This window comes from Centrocercus urophasianus, unplaced genomic scaffold, assembly GCF_019232065.1.
Source record: "Centrocercus urophasianus isolate 14NV4802_14NV808 unplaced genomic scaffold, USGS_Curo_1.0 seq_30, whole genome shotgun sequence".
Classification (NCBI taxonomy): domain Eukaryota; kingdom Metazoa; phylum Chordata; class Aves; order Galliformes; family Phasianidae; genus Centrocercus; species Centrocercus urophasianus.
Window position 1 is genome coordinate 5,375,190 of NW_024884867.1, and position 16,959 is coordinate 5,392,148.

At 50.3% G+C, this 16,959-nt stretch overlaps 2 protein-coding genes across 2 annotated transcripts; both read left to right on the forward strand.

The window, feature by feature from the left end:
* The first annotated feature begins 230 nt into the window (after window positions 1–230).
* TPST2 (tyrosylprotein sulfotransferase 2) lies at window positions 231–9,739 on the forward strand. Its single transcript, XM_042829211.1, has 7 exons — window positions 231–309; window positions 3,183–3,250; window positions 5,029–5,944; window positions 6,807–7,005; window positions 7,991–8,041; window positions 8,659–8,702; window positions 9,289–9,739. Exons 3-6 carry the CDS (start codon window positions 5,109–5,111, stop codon window positions 8,686–8,688), a joined length of 1,116 nt encoding a protein of 371 aa, XP_042685145.1. The 5' UTR covers window positions 231–309; window positions 3,183–3,250; window positions 5,029–5,108; the 3' UTR covers window positions 8,689–8,702; window positions 9,289–9,739.
* Window positions 9,740–9,948: 209 nt separating this feature from the next.
* Window positions 9,949–16,360, forward strand: TFIP11 (tuftelin interacting protein 11). Its single transcript, XM_042828761.1, has 12 exons — window positions 9,949–10,226; window positions 10,494–10,647; window positions 11,172–11,328; window positions 11,502–11,629; window positions 12,113–12,265; window positions 12,958–13,467; window positions 13,780–13,886; window positions 14,120–14,288; window positions 14,476–14,719; window positions 15,043–15,185; window positions 15,448–15,613; window positions 15,921–16,360. Exons 1-12 carry the CDS (start codon window positions 10,030–10,032, stop codon window positions 16,274–16,276), a joined length of 2,484 nt encoding a protein of 827 aa, XP_042684695.1. The 5' UTR covers window positions 9,949–10,029; the 3' UTR covers window positions 16,277–16,360.
* The last annotated feature ends 599 nt before the right edge of the window (window positions 16,361–16,959 follow it).

Here is a 16,959-nt window from a genome sequence, read left to right on the forward strand (position 1 = left end):
ACGGGCGCGCAACCAGTGCAGCGCTGCAGCCGTGCCCTCGGCACCATGCACGCGCCGTTCCCCGAGTGCCGTTTGCACAACCCGCGCGCACGTCCAGTCGCTCGCACCGTGCACGCGCAAGGCGGCCACACGCGTGCACGCCAGGGGACGCATGCGCGGTGGGGCGGCGGGCGGCGCGGGGATCCCGGCCCCTCTGCGCGTGACGTCGCCGTATCTCAGCGCCGCTCCGTTCCGCGCCGGCGGCGGACCCGGGGAGTGCGGCCCGGCCCGGTCCGAGCGGCGACACCGGAACCGCAGCGACAGCCGCAGGTGGGAGCGGGGACGGGCAGTGCGGGGAGCGCTGTGCACAGTGCGCGCAGTGAGCGGCGTGCGAGGGGTGGTGCGTGGCGCTCAGAGCGCGGTGCTCAGTGTATAGCACTCGGTGCGGGATGCACGGTGAGCGGTGTGCTCGGGGTGATGCGGGGGCACACGGTGCTGGATGCTCAGTGCATAGAGCGCGGTGCACGGTGCAGGGTGCACGGGGTGGTGCCGGGCGCACAGTGCGCGGTGCTCAGTGCAGGGCACTCGGTACAGGGTGCTCAGTGCGAGGTGTTCAGTATGTGGCACTCGGTGAGCAGCGTGAACGAGGTGGTGGTGCAGGGCACTCGGTGCATGGCGCTCAGTGCGGGGTGCTCAGGCACCCATTGCAGGGCAGTCTGATGTGGCACTCAGCACAGGATGCTCAGTGCATTGCACTCAGCACAGGATGCTCAGCGCAGGCTGCTTAGTGCAGGATGCTCAGTGAGCAGTGTGCACAAGGCGGCGGTGCAGGGTGCTCGGTGCGTGGCACCCAGTGCAGGATGCTCTCTGCAGGGCGCTCAGTGCATGCAGTGCTGCAGTGTGCACGAGGCAGTGCATGATTCTCAGTGCAGGGCACTCCGTGTAGGTTTTTGCTCCCTGCCCAGAGGCACGCTGCTCTGCCTCTGCTTTCCCCCAGGGCACTCTTAGGGTACCTGCTCTCACCCTCCCATCCCTGTGCATTGCAGACAGCAGGCTGCTGTGTGCACATCCCAGGAGGTTGGAGCATCTGCCAAAGAGCTTGTCTGTATGAGTGAACTCCCATGCCCTGCTGCTTTATGGTGGCACCGCCATGCCCTGAGCCTGTGCTCAGCAGTGCCTTTGGGGCAGGAATATCTCTAGTGTTGCATCACTGGGAAATAAAATATTTTGATTATGTTTCCTAAGCAAATTTGAGGTTTTGGGGTTTCTCTTGCAGAAACAACCTTTACTTTGCAAAGCCATGATCTTTGTGCATGCGGGAATGGAGCTCATTAACACTTATGCTTTGGCATGTGGATTTGGAAATACTGTTTTGAAGATGGGGAGTGTTTTTTCTAGCAGTACCTTTGATGTTTTTTTTCTCCCTGTTGCATGGCACGCTCTGACCACCCACGCTCGTGGTGAGTCTTTTGTTCTGCTCCATTTGTGCATAGGCACGCAGAGGGCTGCCACCAGGACATGGGAACAGAGGCAAAAGGGTAGCATATGGCACATCAGGGCCTTTCCTCCTCCTGGACAAGCTGGCTGCAGGTTGCTGGCGTTGGTGCTGCCTTTCAGTGGCTCTGTCACTTCGGGTGGTGCTGCTGCTGCAAATGTGAACCGCAGCGCTGCTTGGTCTATTTGGGGATTTTCAAAGGCCCTCGTGACCCACAAGTAGTCTAAAATCCATGTGTTTGTACCAGGGTTGGCTTCTGGTTCCTGTTACTGTGTCTGGCTTTGTGGCCCACATCACATCTTTAGTTTGAATCAGCAAAAATGCTCTGCTCTGCGTGGTGCTGCTCTTGTCACGTGGGGCCCTGAAAGCGACTGTTTGTGTTTTCCTCTGAATGCCATTGGTGCCCTTGAGCAGAACAGTTTCATGATGTGGGCCCTGCTCTACACCTGGCTCCCTGCTCCCCTCCTGCAGTGCTGCCCTAGGGCTGCACCCCTGGGTGCTGCTGCGTGCTGCTGGGTGCTGCCAGATACTGCAGCCCCAAGTGCTGCAGGATAAGCATTGCTGCTGTAGAAAGATGCACATGAGGTCCATCGGCATCTTGCTGGCCACAGTTACTGCTGTTCCTCCGTGAAGATGTTCACATTTCCTCATCCCTCATTAAGCCCAAGGATCTGAGCTAAAACTTTCCATGCCACACCTCTGTCATTTCAGGAAGTCACTAGCATCTATTTCTGGGAATGGTGTAAAGCAAAATTAATTTAGCATCACATCATGCTTCTTACTGGTTCTGTCACTTGTTTGCAATAGTTTGCAATGCTTCTCTGCTTTGAAGAATGGGCCGGAGGCAGTGCTGTGTTGCAGACTGGGTGCTGCCTGTGGCCACAAGCTGTGACCAGGCGATGGCACAGCACGGCCCTGTGCTGCAGCAGGAAGGAAGTCTGCAAGTCTGTATGTGTGTGTGTGTGTGCACATTGTGTTTGTGAGGGTGAGAGCTGGAGGAGTTTCCGGAGCAAGGCAGCTGTTAAACCACTGCACCACGGAGCTCTGAGATGTGTGTGGGTGCTGCTCAGCGCCCTGCAGCCTTGTCCAGGGTAGATCTTGTGGCTGAAGGAAAGGAGCAGGAAGTGTTGTGAGGATGAAAGGCGATGCATGTGCTGCAGATGAGCTCTGCTCCATTGCAGCGTTGGTGCTGGGTGGAGTTTCCCTCTGGTTTCCCATCAGTGCTGAAGCAGAGGGGCTGCGTGACGTCTGGTTGGGCAGGAGAGGAGGAGGATCTGGGGTGGCTGGAATAACAATTAGTGTCTGTACTTGAAATGTTCTCAAAAACATCCTCCAGGGCTGGGACAGGGCCATGCGTGCAGGAACAGCACTGTGCACACAGGGACACAGCTGTGGCCTCACCAGGACGCTGGCAGGAGCCCTGCAGTGAGCATGGTGCCTGGGTTGCTCCATGCATGTAGGTTTGCAGAGCTGAGCTGCTGGGTGCTGGCAGTTCAGGGTTCAGTGCTGTGGCTGCATGGAGATGGTAACTGCTGTGACAGTGGGTGCTTGCAGCACTGGAGCTGGATTTTGCCCCTGAACCAGCACCAGGAGGATCTCAGCCACGTGCTTCAACATTGCTGTGGGGCTGAGCTTTGCCCCACCAGCTGGGTGGGGGCTGCCTGTGATCAGCAAACAAATCAACCCTGTGATTTTTCTTCCCTGCTAGGTGTTCTCACGGTCATCTGCATCTCAGCACGAAGCTTGGCTGGCAGCACCATGAGCTGCAAGGGGCAGGTAAGGCGTGCCTGGAGCTCCCAGCACCTGGTTTCCCCGTGGCACCCAGAGTCCACTGATGGATGTTTCATCCATCTGTCCACACTTTGCTGGTGCTCTGTTAATACTGCACTTCTCCAGCTTGCAGCCCTGTCGCTATGGAGGTCCTGTCAGCATGTAAATACAGAAGGCACTCTGCCTGCAGGAACTTTGGTGTCCTTGTTTGTCACTGCCTTGTTGTCACTTCCCCACCAACCTCTCTTCTTCCTGCACGGCTGCAGTGGTTCCAATAGCCCTGACGTGCTGAGCGCTCTGACTGCGCCGTTGCTGCAATGGGTCTGCGTGGCCGTTAGCAGTTATTTTTAGGGTGAACATTTGAATACATTTACATGAGTGAGACAGATGGAGATGGAAGGGTGGAGCGGACAGCGCTCATCTTTTTAATGGGCCTGACTTGGGGCTGGACAAATGCCAGGGTGCTGTTTGTTGTTCCGTGTGGCGTCCGGTTGAAACAGACAGATCACCATTTGACTTCTTGGCTCATACACAGCATGTGGACGTGCATTTGAAACCGTTGGATCCTGGTGGGATGACAGAGCAGCTGGTCGGGGAGTTGGCCATGGGGCTGTGTGCTGCAGGGAGAGTGCTGGTGGCCATGTCACCTTGGGGTGGGAAGGGCCCTGGCATGGGCTGGTAATGGGGAGGGCTGTATGCCGTGGGGCTGGCACCGGGCAGGCCCTGCTGGCTGCTCCCCACTTGAAGGTGCTTGGCTAAATGAGCTCTTTGATGAAAAGAGTGGAGAGGAAAAGGAGCTTTTCTGAAGCAGTTCTTTGATTGTCAGTGAAATAAAGCTCACGGACATCTCGTTCCTTCCACTCACCCGAGCCCTGTAATCACAAAGAACTTGAAATCCCGCTGTGACCCTGGGGTAGGATTGCCAAACCTGCACTCACAAACCCGGGGGGAAGGGGAGGAGGGGTGGGAGCAGTGCCAGCTCTCCTGGGAGCCGTGCAGGCAGCAGCGCAGCACTGCACAACAGCACTTCTGCAGCCGTGTCCTGCAAGCAGACACTGCCTCAGTGCTGGGGGGGCTTCGTGTAAGGTCAGGCTGGGGGAGAAAGGTGTTAAACACAACACACGTTGCTATTATTGATGTGTTACCCTTTTAATTTCTCAGCTTGTTTCATTCTAATGGGTAATTGCTTCTTTCTGACTTAGGCCTTGAGGAGTGAGTGAGCTGCTTTTGTTTTTCTGTTTATTTCAGTTTCCACCCTCCCCTACGGCAGCGTATGTAAAACTGAAGAAGATGTGGGAGGGGGGCAGGTGGTTGGCAGGAGGGGAGGAGGGCAGCGTGCCGAGCGCAGGAGCTGCCCTGGGAGGCTGGGCTTCGTCCAGGACGGAGCAAACCCCAGAGACTCCTTACTGGGTGAAAAGAAAGCTGTTGTTTTTCTTTTTTTTCCCCTTGCCTAATGCACACTCGATCCAAAGGAGTAAATGGAAGAAGGCGAAATTGCATGGTGCAGTGACTGAGTGAGCAGGACCCCTCCTCTCCGAAAACTCCACTGAGCTTTGCTCTGGCCACAAACCTGAGATTCTGGGGGCAGAAACAGCCAAGAACTAATCTCTTTGGGTGTGCTCTGAGGCGGGCTTTAATTACATTCTGGGCAGAAGGCACCTAGCCTGAAATCTGCTGATAGGTAGAAGGGATGACGACAGCCCGGCACGGTGTGGGCGTCTGCAGGAGCTGCTGGGGCCAGGCTGCAGGCAGCCCTGCTCACAGAGCTGCTCTCTGTCTTGCAGATGCCCGCTGGGTTGAACGCACTGTGGCTGAAAACCAAAGCGTGGTGACGTGGTGTGCAGTCCTTGCACAGCAGGACAGGATGCGGGTCACCATGCGGCGGGTGCTGCTGGCGGTGGGCTCGGTGGTGGCCCTGATGGTGACGCTGCACCTCGGCCAGCAGGTCCTGGAGTGCCAGCAGGTGCTGAGCAAGAGGAGGCACAGGCTGATGAGACCCGAGAATGAGGAGCTGGTCATGGTGGACTCCAACCACGTGGAGTACCGTTACAGCAAGGAGATGCCCCTCATCTTCATCGGCGGAGTCCCCCGCAGCGGCACCACGCTGATGAGGGCCATGCTGGATGCCCACCCAGAGGTGCGCTGCGGGGAGGAGACCCGCATCATCCCCCGCGTGCTGGCCATGCGGCAGGCCTGGTCCAAGTCGGGGCGAGAGAAGATGCGGCTGGACGAGGCTGGGGTGACGGACCAGGTGTTGGATGCTGCCATGCAAGCCTTTATCCTGGAGGTGATCGCCAAGCACGGCGAGCCGGCCAGGTATCTGTGCAACAAGGACCCATTCACCTTGAAGTCCTCTGTCTACCTGTCCAGGCTGTTTCCCAATTCCAAGTTCCTCCTGATGGTTCGAGACGGCCGTGCTTCGGTCCACTCCATGATCACACGGAAGGTGACAATAGCAGGCTTTGACCTGAACAGCTACCGGGACTGCCTGACCAAGTGGAACAAGGCCATCGAGGTGATGTACTCCCAATGCCTGGAGATCGGGCGCTCTCGCTGCCTGCCCGTCTACTACGAGCAGCTGGTGCTGCACCCCGAGCAGTCCATGCATGCCATCATGAAGTTCCTGGGTATCTCCTGGAGTGACACCGTGCTGCACCATGAGGAGCTCATAGGGAAGCCTGGCGGAGTGTCTCTTTCCAAGTGAGTGTGTGCTGGGGGGCAGGAGTTCCTTGCTTGTGTCAGCGGGTGCTTTTCAGAGGTAGAAGTAGCAGCACACTCAGCTTTACTGCAGTCAGTTTTGTGTTTCTGAGTAAATGAGGGCTTGAATATTAGCAAGCTGGTGTATGCATTAGAGCAGCCTGACAAGCAGGAAGCAAGTGACTCTTATTTCATCTCTCTTGATAGCACAGAAGTGGCTCGGATCTTTAATTTGAAAAGAACTGCTTGCTCAGAAACGTGAGCTCTTTAATGCTTCTTTTCTCCACCCATCCTCAGATCTCCTTTCTGCAATTTTGCTGCTGATGAATCACTTTCAGGGGTGAGCAGTAATTCCTGCCAAAATTGGTGCTGGTGTTGCGGAACAAAAGGAGTGCTTTCTCCCATGGAGACACACCTGAGCACTCCCTCTTGGCAGTCTGTTTTAGTGCTCCAGGAGGTGCTTGGCTTCTCCCACCTTCTCCTGGTCTTCCCATGCTGTTTCTTTTCTAAGAGAGGCTTAGGACCGACCAACTTAGCAAAATGTAGTTGGTTGTGGCTGGTAGCAGCCACCCTAGCACAGGATGGATCCCAGTGCTGTGTCCTTGCAGTCACACAGAGACCCGAGCCCAGGGCTGCAGGGACCTCACACAGCAGCAGCACCGCCATGCCCTGGCAGCTCTGCCTGCATGCACAGAGGGTATGGAGCAATGTGTGTGCTGTGTGCTTGTCTCAGGCACTGAAAGCAAAATGTTCAGGTGGCAGCTAGGCTAGCTGAAGACAACTTCTATCTGAGCCCAGTGTATTTGTGAAACCAGATGACAGCAACTTGTTTTGCTTTTTTCTCTGATTTTTTTTTTTCCTCCAGGATAGAAAGATCAACGGACCAGGTTATCAAGCCAGTGAACATGGAGGCATTATCTAAATGGATTGGACACATTCCAGGGGATGTACTGCAGGACATGGCCCACATAGCACCCATGCTTGCCAGGCTTGGCTATGACCCGTATGCCAATCCACCCAACTATGGCCACCCAGATCCACTTGTTGTCAACAACACGCACAGGGTGGGTGTCACAGCCATCCCCAGAGCAGGAGGGGCTCTGGCCAGGGTCAGAAAGAAGCAGCAGGGAAACAAAAGCTCTCTTCCTTCTGGGAAACTGTGAACGATGGGTGTTCAGTTCCACTGAGATGATTTCCCAACAGTTATGTGCAGTAGTTTGAGTCTGGTGTGGCTCAGATTGATTCTGCTCCCTGTGATTTTGTGGCAGTATTCGTTTCTTCTGTTGTGGCAGATACTGACCTGTCCCTCCCTCCCTGACCAGCCCCATTCTTGAACCCAGACATGGGAGTTACTGGTTGTGATGTTATCTGGTTGCAAAGTCGTTGGCACTAGAAACTCCAGTCTGACCTCAGGAAAATCTTAGGCAGTGCTGAGTCTGTGTGCTGCTCAGCAGCCACTCCCAGAGTCCCACGAGGGATGTGACTGGATGCTTGTAATGCACACGGGCAAAACCAGAAGAATTTTTTTTAGAATATTGACTCAAGTGTCTGAAGCTGCAGAGCCACAGGCAGCAGCAGACAGAGGGAATTTTTCATGCTTTGGGATGGACCAGTTCTCCCCAAACTGAGATCTGTGTGCAGACCCTGTGACAGTGCCCTTGGACACAGTGCCCTTTGCCACACTTCTGGGAGCAGAAAATGCTGTTCCCTGTTGTCTGTGCAGAGTGGAGAGCTGCAGCACAAACCTGGCAGATCAGAGAGCTATCCTGGAGCTGGTCACGGTCTGAGCGCTCTGGGCTCTTGCAGTTCTTCCTTGTTGTCTCTGCTTGCTGAGGCATTTCAGGACACAGATGATTTGGGTGAGCAGTCACTGAGGGAGAGACCTCCTGCTGTTTTTCCCAGTATCCCAGCATGAGCTAGAACAGCTGCTCTTCAGGTCTTTGCTGGCTCACGTATCCTGGAACATATGCTGCAGTTAACGATGTGCAGTTGCTGATGTTCGTACAGTCACTGTCCAAGAAGGGATCACTATTTTTCTTTTTTCCATAGGTTTTAAAGGGGGATTATAAAACGCCAGCCAACTTGAAAGGCCATCTGCAGGTAAGAATTTGATGTCATGTCTGAGTGCTTTGCCCTGTGTGGTTATTCACAGAATCATTTGAATGGGAAGGGACCTTTAAAGGCCATCTGCTCCCACTTCCCTTCCTAAATAGCACTGTTTGAAAGCAAGAGATTTCCATTGTGTACAACACAGAGCATTCAAACAGCCATCATTTATACAGACTTAAGTGTTATTTTATTGACTCTTCAGATAAGGCCACCTGCCTGAATAAGAGATGCAGTAGATTAGCATTGATTATCAGCAATGTTTTGATCAAAGGTGTCTGGTTTTACCTGTTCAACACGGGGACTGCATTGCCAGCATGTGAAAACACGCATAGCAAATCCCAGAATGAGGAAGCGAGGCTGCTAGTGCAGCAAGCACACACATGTATTCCCTGCAAGAGGTGTCACTTGCAGTTCCTGAGTAGCTGACACTGCACATGAGGTAGGGAAGTGAGAGACTCGTGGCTTGGTCTCTTGGCTGCCTGTTCTCTGCTGTTGTAACACTTTCTGTCCTGACCATTTCCCTTTTTTCTTGCTTCTGGGAACACACTGGGAATGCTTTGAATTGCAGGTGACTTAAAACTGATCCTTCTGTTTCTTGGTTATTCTAGGTGACTCAGAACACGTCATCTTCTCACTAATTAATGATTTCCAGGTAAGACCTTGTACTTTAATTTGGGATCCACACAAATCTGCCTGGCATTGCTGCAGGATTAGCATTTTGCTTGTATAATTTCCTGTGCTTGTGGATTGCCCCAGCTGCTCCAGGCACACTCATGATATGAATGATCTCCTTCACAGATGCTTTAGGTTCTCAGAGCAATACAGTTACGTGAGACGATTTGTCAAATCTCTTTTTTTTTCCTGAGCTTTGGGAACGGGATTACTTCAGCAAAATCACAGTCAGCCACTTGGGGGTGTTATTACTGGATGTGGAAAGGGCAGGGGGGGATGTGTATGTGTGCTGAGTCCCGACAGCTGCAAGGATGTGCCCTGTGTGCATTTCAGAAGGGGGATGGTTGTGTTTGCTGCCAGCTTGGGAAAACAGACCTGCTCTCCTTGACTTCTGCAGCAGCAGCTGTTAGCGTGTCAAAGGCTTGGAGTATGAACAGGTGCTGTTGCCCATCACGCCTGAGTTGGAACTCAGTATCCAACAGTTGCTGTATCTCAGTGGCTTTAAAGTTGCTGGCATGTGGCTGTTGGGACTTGCCTGACTGCCCAGACTGTTTCTTCCTTTGCAGGCTGCTGCGAACGGCCCTGGGTGGCCCTGCAAAGAAGAGTTTGCAGTTGCACCGGTGGAGATCTGTTATCCAAGCATATTGCTTGCTAATATTGCCAAAATGACTGCCGTGCGAGGAATGTATTTGCATTTATTTGCAAAGGCCAAACGTTGTACACTTCGATACCACTCGTCTCCCTTTGCTGGATGCTCCGTGGTGAAAAATCTGTGGAAGTGAAGATCGACTGAACCTTCAAAGTGCATTGGAAAGAGATTTTCTATTCAATTCCCGGAGAACATTTTAGAGCCGTATTTCACTGTCTCGTAATGCTGTTCCTTAATGTGCAGATCAGAATAGGTGTCATAACCGTGTAGAGCATTTGTTGTACAGGTGACAAACCGGGACTCCCTCTTCAATCACTTGTCATTGACAGATTCTATTTAAGAATTAATATATGAGGTCATTCGTTTCACTCTTGGCTGCACTTACTCGTTTCCCACGACTAGAGCAGTGCTTTAACGCCGCAGCCCCTCCCCCTGCTGCCCCAACAGGGTGCCGCGGAGCGCTCCGCCGCCCGAAGCGCCGCTCCCCGACAGGGGGCGCTAGCGGAGCCGTTCCTTCTAGCCAGCGTCTCTATGGTTGGGGGTGGGGGCTGAAATGGCGTATGCGTACGTCACCGGAAGTTGCGAGGTTCGCTTCCGGGCCGCCTCGGAGCGGTAGTAGCGGTAGATTGGAGCGGGGCGGGCGGCCCTCGGAGGTGCCATGTCCATGTCTCACCTGTACGGCACGGACGGGGAGGATGGCGTGGAGATGGAGAGCTTCGAGGTGTCGGACTGGGACCTTCAGAACGAGTTCAACCCGCACCGGCATCGGCACCGGCAGACCAAGGAGGAGGCCACTTACGGCGTGTGGGCCGAGCGAGACTCGGACGAGGAGCGGCCCAGCTTCGGCGGCAAGCGGTGCGGGCGGCGGGGAGGGGCCGGGCCGAGCGGGGATGGGGCCGGGCAGAGTGGGGATAGGGCCGGGCCGAGCGGGGGTAAGGCGTGACGGAGCGGGGATGGGGCGGGGGCTCGTCCCGCAGCCCCAAAGCCCCGCCAGCAGCGCTTGTTGGGGGTACGGACGGTCACCGGGAGGAAGAATTGATGTTTCTTGCCGAGTGAGCAGTAATGTTTTTACTTCCGTGCCGCCCGGCGGTTTTAAGACTTACAGGTCCTGTTTTGGTTCAGCTCTAGGGATTACTCAGCCCCCGTGAACTTCATCAGTGCAGGGCTGAAAAAGTCAGCAGCTGAGGATGTGTCAGATGAGGACTCTGATGAAGATGAGAAGCCAGTTAAACAGGAGGAGATCCCTAAAGAATTTGTGCCAAAGAAGTTGAAAACAGTGAGTGATCCAGGACGTTTTCATTGTATTATGTTTGTGGAGCTCAGAGAGCAGTCTGAGTTCTGGAAATAAATCCCAACCAACCCACCAGCACCTCCAAGAAAAAGTCAGTTCCAACAGTGCTTCCAACTAGAGCACTAAGGAAAGGGAGGAACAGTTAACATTGATGTAGCACGTGGGGTACAGCGTGAAGCTGAGGGATGTGTTTGCTCTTCCTTTCCATGGATATCTGGATGTATTGTTGTGTATCCTTAGGAATGGCACTCCGCTGTGGGCTTGTTTCCAGTTGTCAAGCACAAAAACAATTGGGAAGCAGCTTCAGTAAAGTTCTTGATAGAGCCTAAAAATTGACATCTCACTTGGAAAGTTCTTCAATGGCAGGGAACTCCCATGGGCACGAAAGTGGCTTTCTGACATAGGAAACAGTGCGGTGTGTTGACAGCTGAATTGCTTTGAGGAAGTACCTTGTGTCAGAGCGAAGTTCCACAGCACCTTAAAAATCTTCTGTGTTTTTGTTTTAATAGGGTGGAAATTTCAAGCCCAGTCAGAAAGGCTTTGTAGGGGGCACAAAATCTTTCACGGATTTTGGCAGCTGGGAGAGACACACTAAGGGAATTGGGCAAAAACTTCTCCAGAAGATGGGTTATGTCCCTGGAAGAGGTCTTGGGAAGAATGCTCAAGGTACTGTGATCCTGTATTTGGTTCTTTTTTTAATAACTAATACTTTGAAGAAGAGACTGCATTGTTTAAGAACTAGCAACTTGAAGTGGCTTATAGATAAACTCTTGCTTCTCTTGCCAAGTGCTCTCTCTCGTTTGAATTTCTTCCTTCTGATCTAACTGGTCTCTTGTTAGGTATTATTAATCCAATTGAGGCCAAGCAAAGAAAAGGCAAAGGAGCTGTGGGAGCATATGGCTCTGAAAGAACCAGCCAGTCTTTGCAAGACTTCCCTGTTGTTGACTCTGAAGAAGAAGCTGAGGAGGTATTTGTATGATTCCTGGTACATCCGTTCACCTGGTTGTGTTGTGCAAGCAAAATTCAGTTCTAGTGTCAGCTTTTGTGTTAGAGGAAATTGATCTCCTTTTAGATAAGAAACTAAGAACACAAAGCATGAATTTCATTTAGACGTATTTTCATGTTACTGTAATGTCCTTTATGTTGATTCTGTCTCACTTTATTCCAGTAGCATTGCTGGAATCCCATCCTCAGTTTCCCCCAGATAAATAATTTGCCTTGTGTTTAAAAAAAGAAAGATGAGAAACGTACTGGTAGTGATAATGGTGAGAAAAGGCTTTTTGACTGGACCTCAGCATTTGAGCCAGTTTTCGCTCTGCTTTGTCACCTTCCCTTTTGTTCTGCTGCATGGCATTCTCCATTGATCTGATGATTGCTTTTTCATAGAAAACAGGCAAATCTGAGACGTGACTGAGAAGAGCAATTGCAATTTCTCCTTGTTTTTATTTAGGAATTTCAAAAAGAACTCAGTCAGTGGCGGAAGGATCCTAATGGAGGCAAGAAAAAGCCCAAATACAGCTATAAGACAGTAGAAGAACTGAAAGCCAAGGGTAGGATTAATAAACAGCTTTCAACCCCTCAGAAGGAGCTCTCTCAAGTCAAGGTAAGGCTGATAAACCAAGTGATGGCATCTCTGGGAAGCAATTCAGTTTGTTTGCATTAGTGTTGAGTGCTTTTAGGCAAGTGGTAACCTTAACAGAAGCTAGTTCTAACAATTGTTGTCCACAGCCTCATGCAAATCAAGGCTTCAGATTCATTACTGAATCATTTAATAGACCACAACATAGCCTGCAACATTGGACTTGTCCTTGAGGAACATCTTGATCTTGAGAAAATACAGATTAGTTTTCTTGTTTGTTTGCTTCTGTAAGTTAAGTGTTTCTCATTTGTCATAGCTCACCCAGTTCTGTAAGCACATCTGTCCTTATTGGGACTGTGCAACTAAACACACAGTACCTTTTAGGTAGAAAAGCTTTCAGACAGCAAGGAACTTGTCTTCAATGCTCTTAATGAAGTTACTCATTTAAATTGACAAGTCCATAAAAAAGTCTAAAATTACCTAAGTAATTAGTCGTAATTGCTGTTCTTAGATTAACTCAGCAAAATGGCAAAACTGAGATCAGAGGTAGAATCTTTGAGCTCCGACCTCCAATTGTTCTTCATTTACTCTAGATCTTCACATCAGCCTGCTGGAGTAATTGGCAGTCTCCAATTTTCAATTTGGAACAAGGTATTTCCTCTTTTTAAACACAAATTGCACTTTTTAAGACGACTTTTCTTCTTGTTTGTTGGAAGGTTATAGATATGACGGGCCGGGAGCAAAAGGTTTATTACAGCTACAGTCAAATTAGCCACAAACACAATATCCCCGATGACAATCCTCAGCAGCTGCTGGGCAAGGACTCGAAGCCCCAGGGATTTGCCCTGCCTGAGCTGGAGCACAACTTACAGCTTCTCATCGACATCACGGAGCAGGAGATCATCCAGAGCGACCGTCAGCTGCAGTATGAGAGAGACATGGTGGTCAACCTAAGCCATGAGATACAGAAGATGTCTGAGATTCTCTCGCACGAGGAGACGGCCATCAGCAACCTCAGCAAAGTCCTGGACATGGTGGAGGAGTGCGAGAGACGGATGCAACCCAGCTGTGAAAATCCTTTGACCTTGGATGAGTGTGCCAAGATCTTTGAGACGCTTCAAGACAAGTACTATGAAGAGTACAGAATGTCTGACAGGGTAGACTTGGCAGTAGCAATAGTCTATCCTCTCATGAAAGATTACTTCAAGAACTGGGATCCCCTCAAGGTGAATATGAGTGTGATTTATCTGCAGTTCCCTTTTTGTGGTTTAAGTTGTTTCGTTGTCTTGCCTTCCCCTCTCCTTGCCCAAATTCCCTGATTAGCTGGGAGAGGAAATGAAAAAAGCCACCTTTCCTCACACGTGAGAGCAGAAAAGAAGGCTCCACATAGAACCCTGTGTTCATGCCAATAGTGAGAGAAACATGTGAGAAAGCTGCCTGTAGCAGAGCGTGCAGTCAGCCCTGCTCCTTGTGGATATCAGCTGAAATGAATGAAAAGCCAATTAAGTCCACGTATCATTTAACCTCATCATTTCCAGGACTGTACGTACGGCACTGAGATTATAGCCAAGTGGAAGAGCCTTTTGGAAAACGACCAGCTGTTATCACACGGGGCCCAGGACCTTTCAACGGATGCTTTTCACAGGTAAATAACAAATTAATTGTATTTTGTTTAGTCTCTTTAAATGCTGCTTCCCCCGTGATGGTGAAGAACAGTTAAAAGTGTACTTCCCAGATGATTCTCTTCAGGTGTCTCTTAAAATCCAGCTGCCAGCTATATAAAAGGAAGAGGCTTTTAAATAAGTTGTCCATTCAGTTTCCGTAGGCCTGAGGCTTGATGAGCTCTAAGCTTAGTTTTGATTTCTTTATTTTTTCCAGATTGATGTGGGAAATCTGGATGCCATATGTCAGAAACATAGTGGCACAGTGGCAGCCAAGGAACTGTGGGTCAATGGTGGATTTCCTGGATAGTTGGGTACACATCATTCCTGTGTGGATACTGGATAACATTCTGGATCAGCTCATCTTCCCCAAGCTACAGAAAGAGGTCAGTGAAGAGAGCTGTACTAGAATGAAACCTTATTTTGAACCACTATTGGAATTGTAGTCAACTGCAGCTTCCACAATACCAGTTTGTTGCCCTTGTCAATGTATTTTGGAGTTAGGGGGTTATTTGCACCTGGGAAGTCTTTGTGCCAGTAGGAAATTAAATCTCTTCTGTGTTTTGCCTTAAGGTTGAAAACTGGAATCCTTTGACAGACACAGTCCCAATCCATTCCTGGATCCACCCCTGGCTTCCCCTGATGCAGGCACGATTGGAGCCTCTTTATTCTCCCATCAGAAACAAGCTGGCGAACGCACTGCAGAAATGGCATCCCAGTGATTCCTCAGCCAAACTTATCCTTCAGCCCTGGAAGGATGTGTTCACACCTGGGTCATGGGAGGCTTTCATGGTGAAGAACATTGTGCCTAAACTCGGTGAGACAAGGGAGAGGCGTTTTCATTCTTTGCCTTTGCTGAAGGTTTCACTGTGAGATTTGCAATTCCTCATTCAGCTCTGCAGTCTGGTCCAAAGAAAAAGAGAAAAAGCTGAATGTTTGAAGTTTCTCAGTTTTGGCTGTAGATTGTAATTGAGGGAAATGGAATCGTATTGTTTTGGTGGCAGGGATCAGCCAAACATTTGAAAGATCCTGGAGGTAATGCAGTGCAATACAGTTGCTCCTCACATTTACATCATTATGAGATAGGTCAGGGCACTGGTAAGTCAGGTACTCCTGTAACTGTTCTTGCCCTTTTTCTAGGGATGTGTTTGAATGAACTTATAATAAACCCTCATCAGCAGCACATGGATGCCTTCTACTGGGTGATTGACTGGGAGGGAATGATTTCTGTTTCCAGTCTTGTTGGGCTGCTGGAGAAACACTTCTTCCCAAAATGGCTGCAGGTGAGGAACAAGGCTGAGTAATTCTGACAGATGTGATTCAAAGCAAAGTGTTTCTGTGACTCTGACCTAATAATTGTTGTTCTGCTGCTGAAATGGTTTAACTGCTAAATTGAGTACTTTTCATCAGAGTTGCATATGCATCAGACCAGGCTTCTTTCTAAGACTGCTATGGTCATTTTTTATTTTTAATAAGTGAAAGCTGAGTCATGAACAGGCTAATAATAAGGGCTTCCACAAATATACCCACCCTGTCGTTTTGCAGGTGCTGTGCTCTTGGCTTAGTAATAGCCCCAATTACGAGGAGATCACGAAGTGGTACTTGGGCTGGAAGTCCATGTTCTCAGACCAAGTGTTGGCACATCCATCAATCAAAGACAAATTTAATGAAGCTCTTGACATCATGAACCGGGCTGTCTCTTCCAGTGTTGGTAGGTGGCTTATTTGTGGCGTATTTGCTTTCATCCTTTGTCAGTAGCAGTGCAGCATCCTTTCCTGTGCATGCTGAGATTTGGGACCTATTCGATGCTGTAACTGTAGCTACTGTTTTCTGATTCATCTAGGTAGCCTTTGTATTAACTTTGCATGAACACTGTAAATGCAAGCAATAAAAACATGTGAAGGATGATTCAGAACACTGCGGCTCAGCCTCCCTGCATTTAATACTTCATGCATCTTGGACTGGAGTTTCCCCATGGACTTTGCATGTGGTTTTCACACTTCTTTTCTCCCCACCAGGTGGCTACATGCAGCCAGGTGCCCGGGAGAACATTGCATACCTCACTCACACGGAGAGGAGGAAAGACTTCCAGTACGAAGCCATGCAGGAGCGACGAGAGGCTGAGAACATGGCTCAGCGAGGCATAGGAGTGGCTGCCAGCTCTGTGCCAATGAATTTTAAGGACCTAATTCAGACAAAAGCAGAGGAACACAACATTGTTTTCATGCCTGTGATCGGAAAGCGGCACGAAGGGAAGCAGTTATACACGTTTGGACGGATTGTGATTTACATTGACAGAGGTGTTGTATTTGTACAGGGAGAAAAGACCTGGGTGCCAACCTCTCTCCAGAGTCTCATTGATATGGCCAAGTGAGGCTCCTGCTTGGAACTGTGAAGGTGATCTTGCTCATATTTTTAGTGTTACTGTCTTAGAATAAAGACGTTGCAGATTTGTAAATAGTGGAACTTCAGCTGTGTGTCAGGATTGTTTTCTTGGCTGTTCCAACAGTGTCTAGAGGTGAAATAATACATGGAAGCTGGTGCAAAGGGAGGAACAAGCAGTTCTGATGCTTGTGTAATTGCCACTTGTGGTACAGACTCAGCAATAATTGTTTCAAACCACTAGACAAATGAGGGCTAGAAGGAACTGCTGGCACTTGTTCTTTGCTCAAAGCAGGGCCAACACAGATCAGCCTCAAAGGCTCCACCAACAGATTCTCTCCTTGACAGCTGCACTGCCCTGGCAGTGGTAATTACTGTCTCAATGGTGTCCTGCACACAGCAGCCCCTTCTCTACCGAATGCCACCAGGACTTGGCTCACCTCTCAGCCCTATCCAACCAGAGGTGGAAGGGAAATTCTTTCCAGCACATTAAAATCTGCCATGGGAACTCAGTAGCTCAAGGGATGTTAGGGAAGAATGGTGACTGAGGCTTTTTTTCCTAGAGGGAAATGGCCTGATTCTTCACAGAGGAATGGCTGAAGAGCTTTTTTAGTAGCACTGAACAGCTGAAGTCCCCTGCCTGTGAAAAAGCTTTTGTAAGTCTGTTAGGAACTA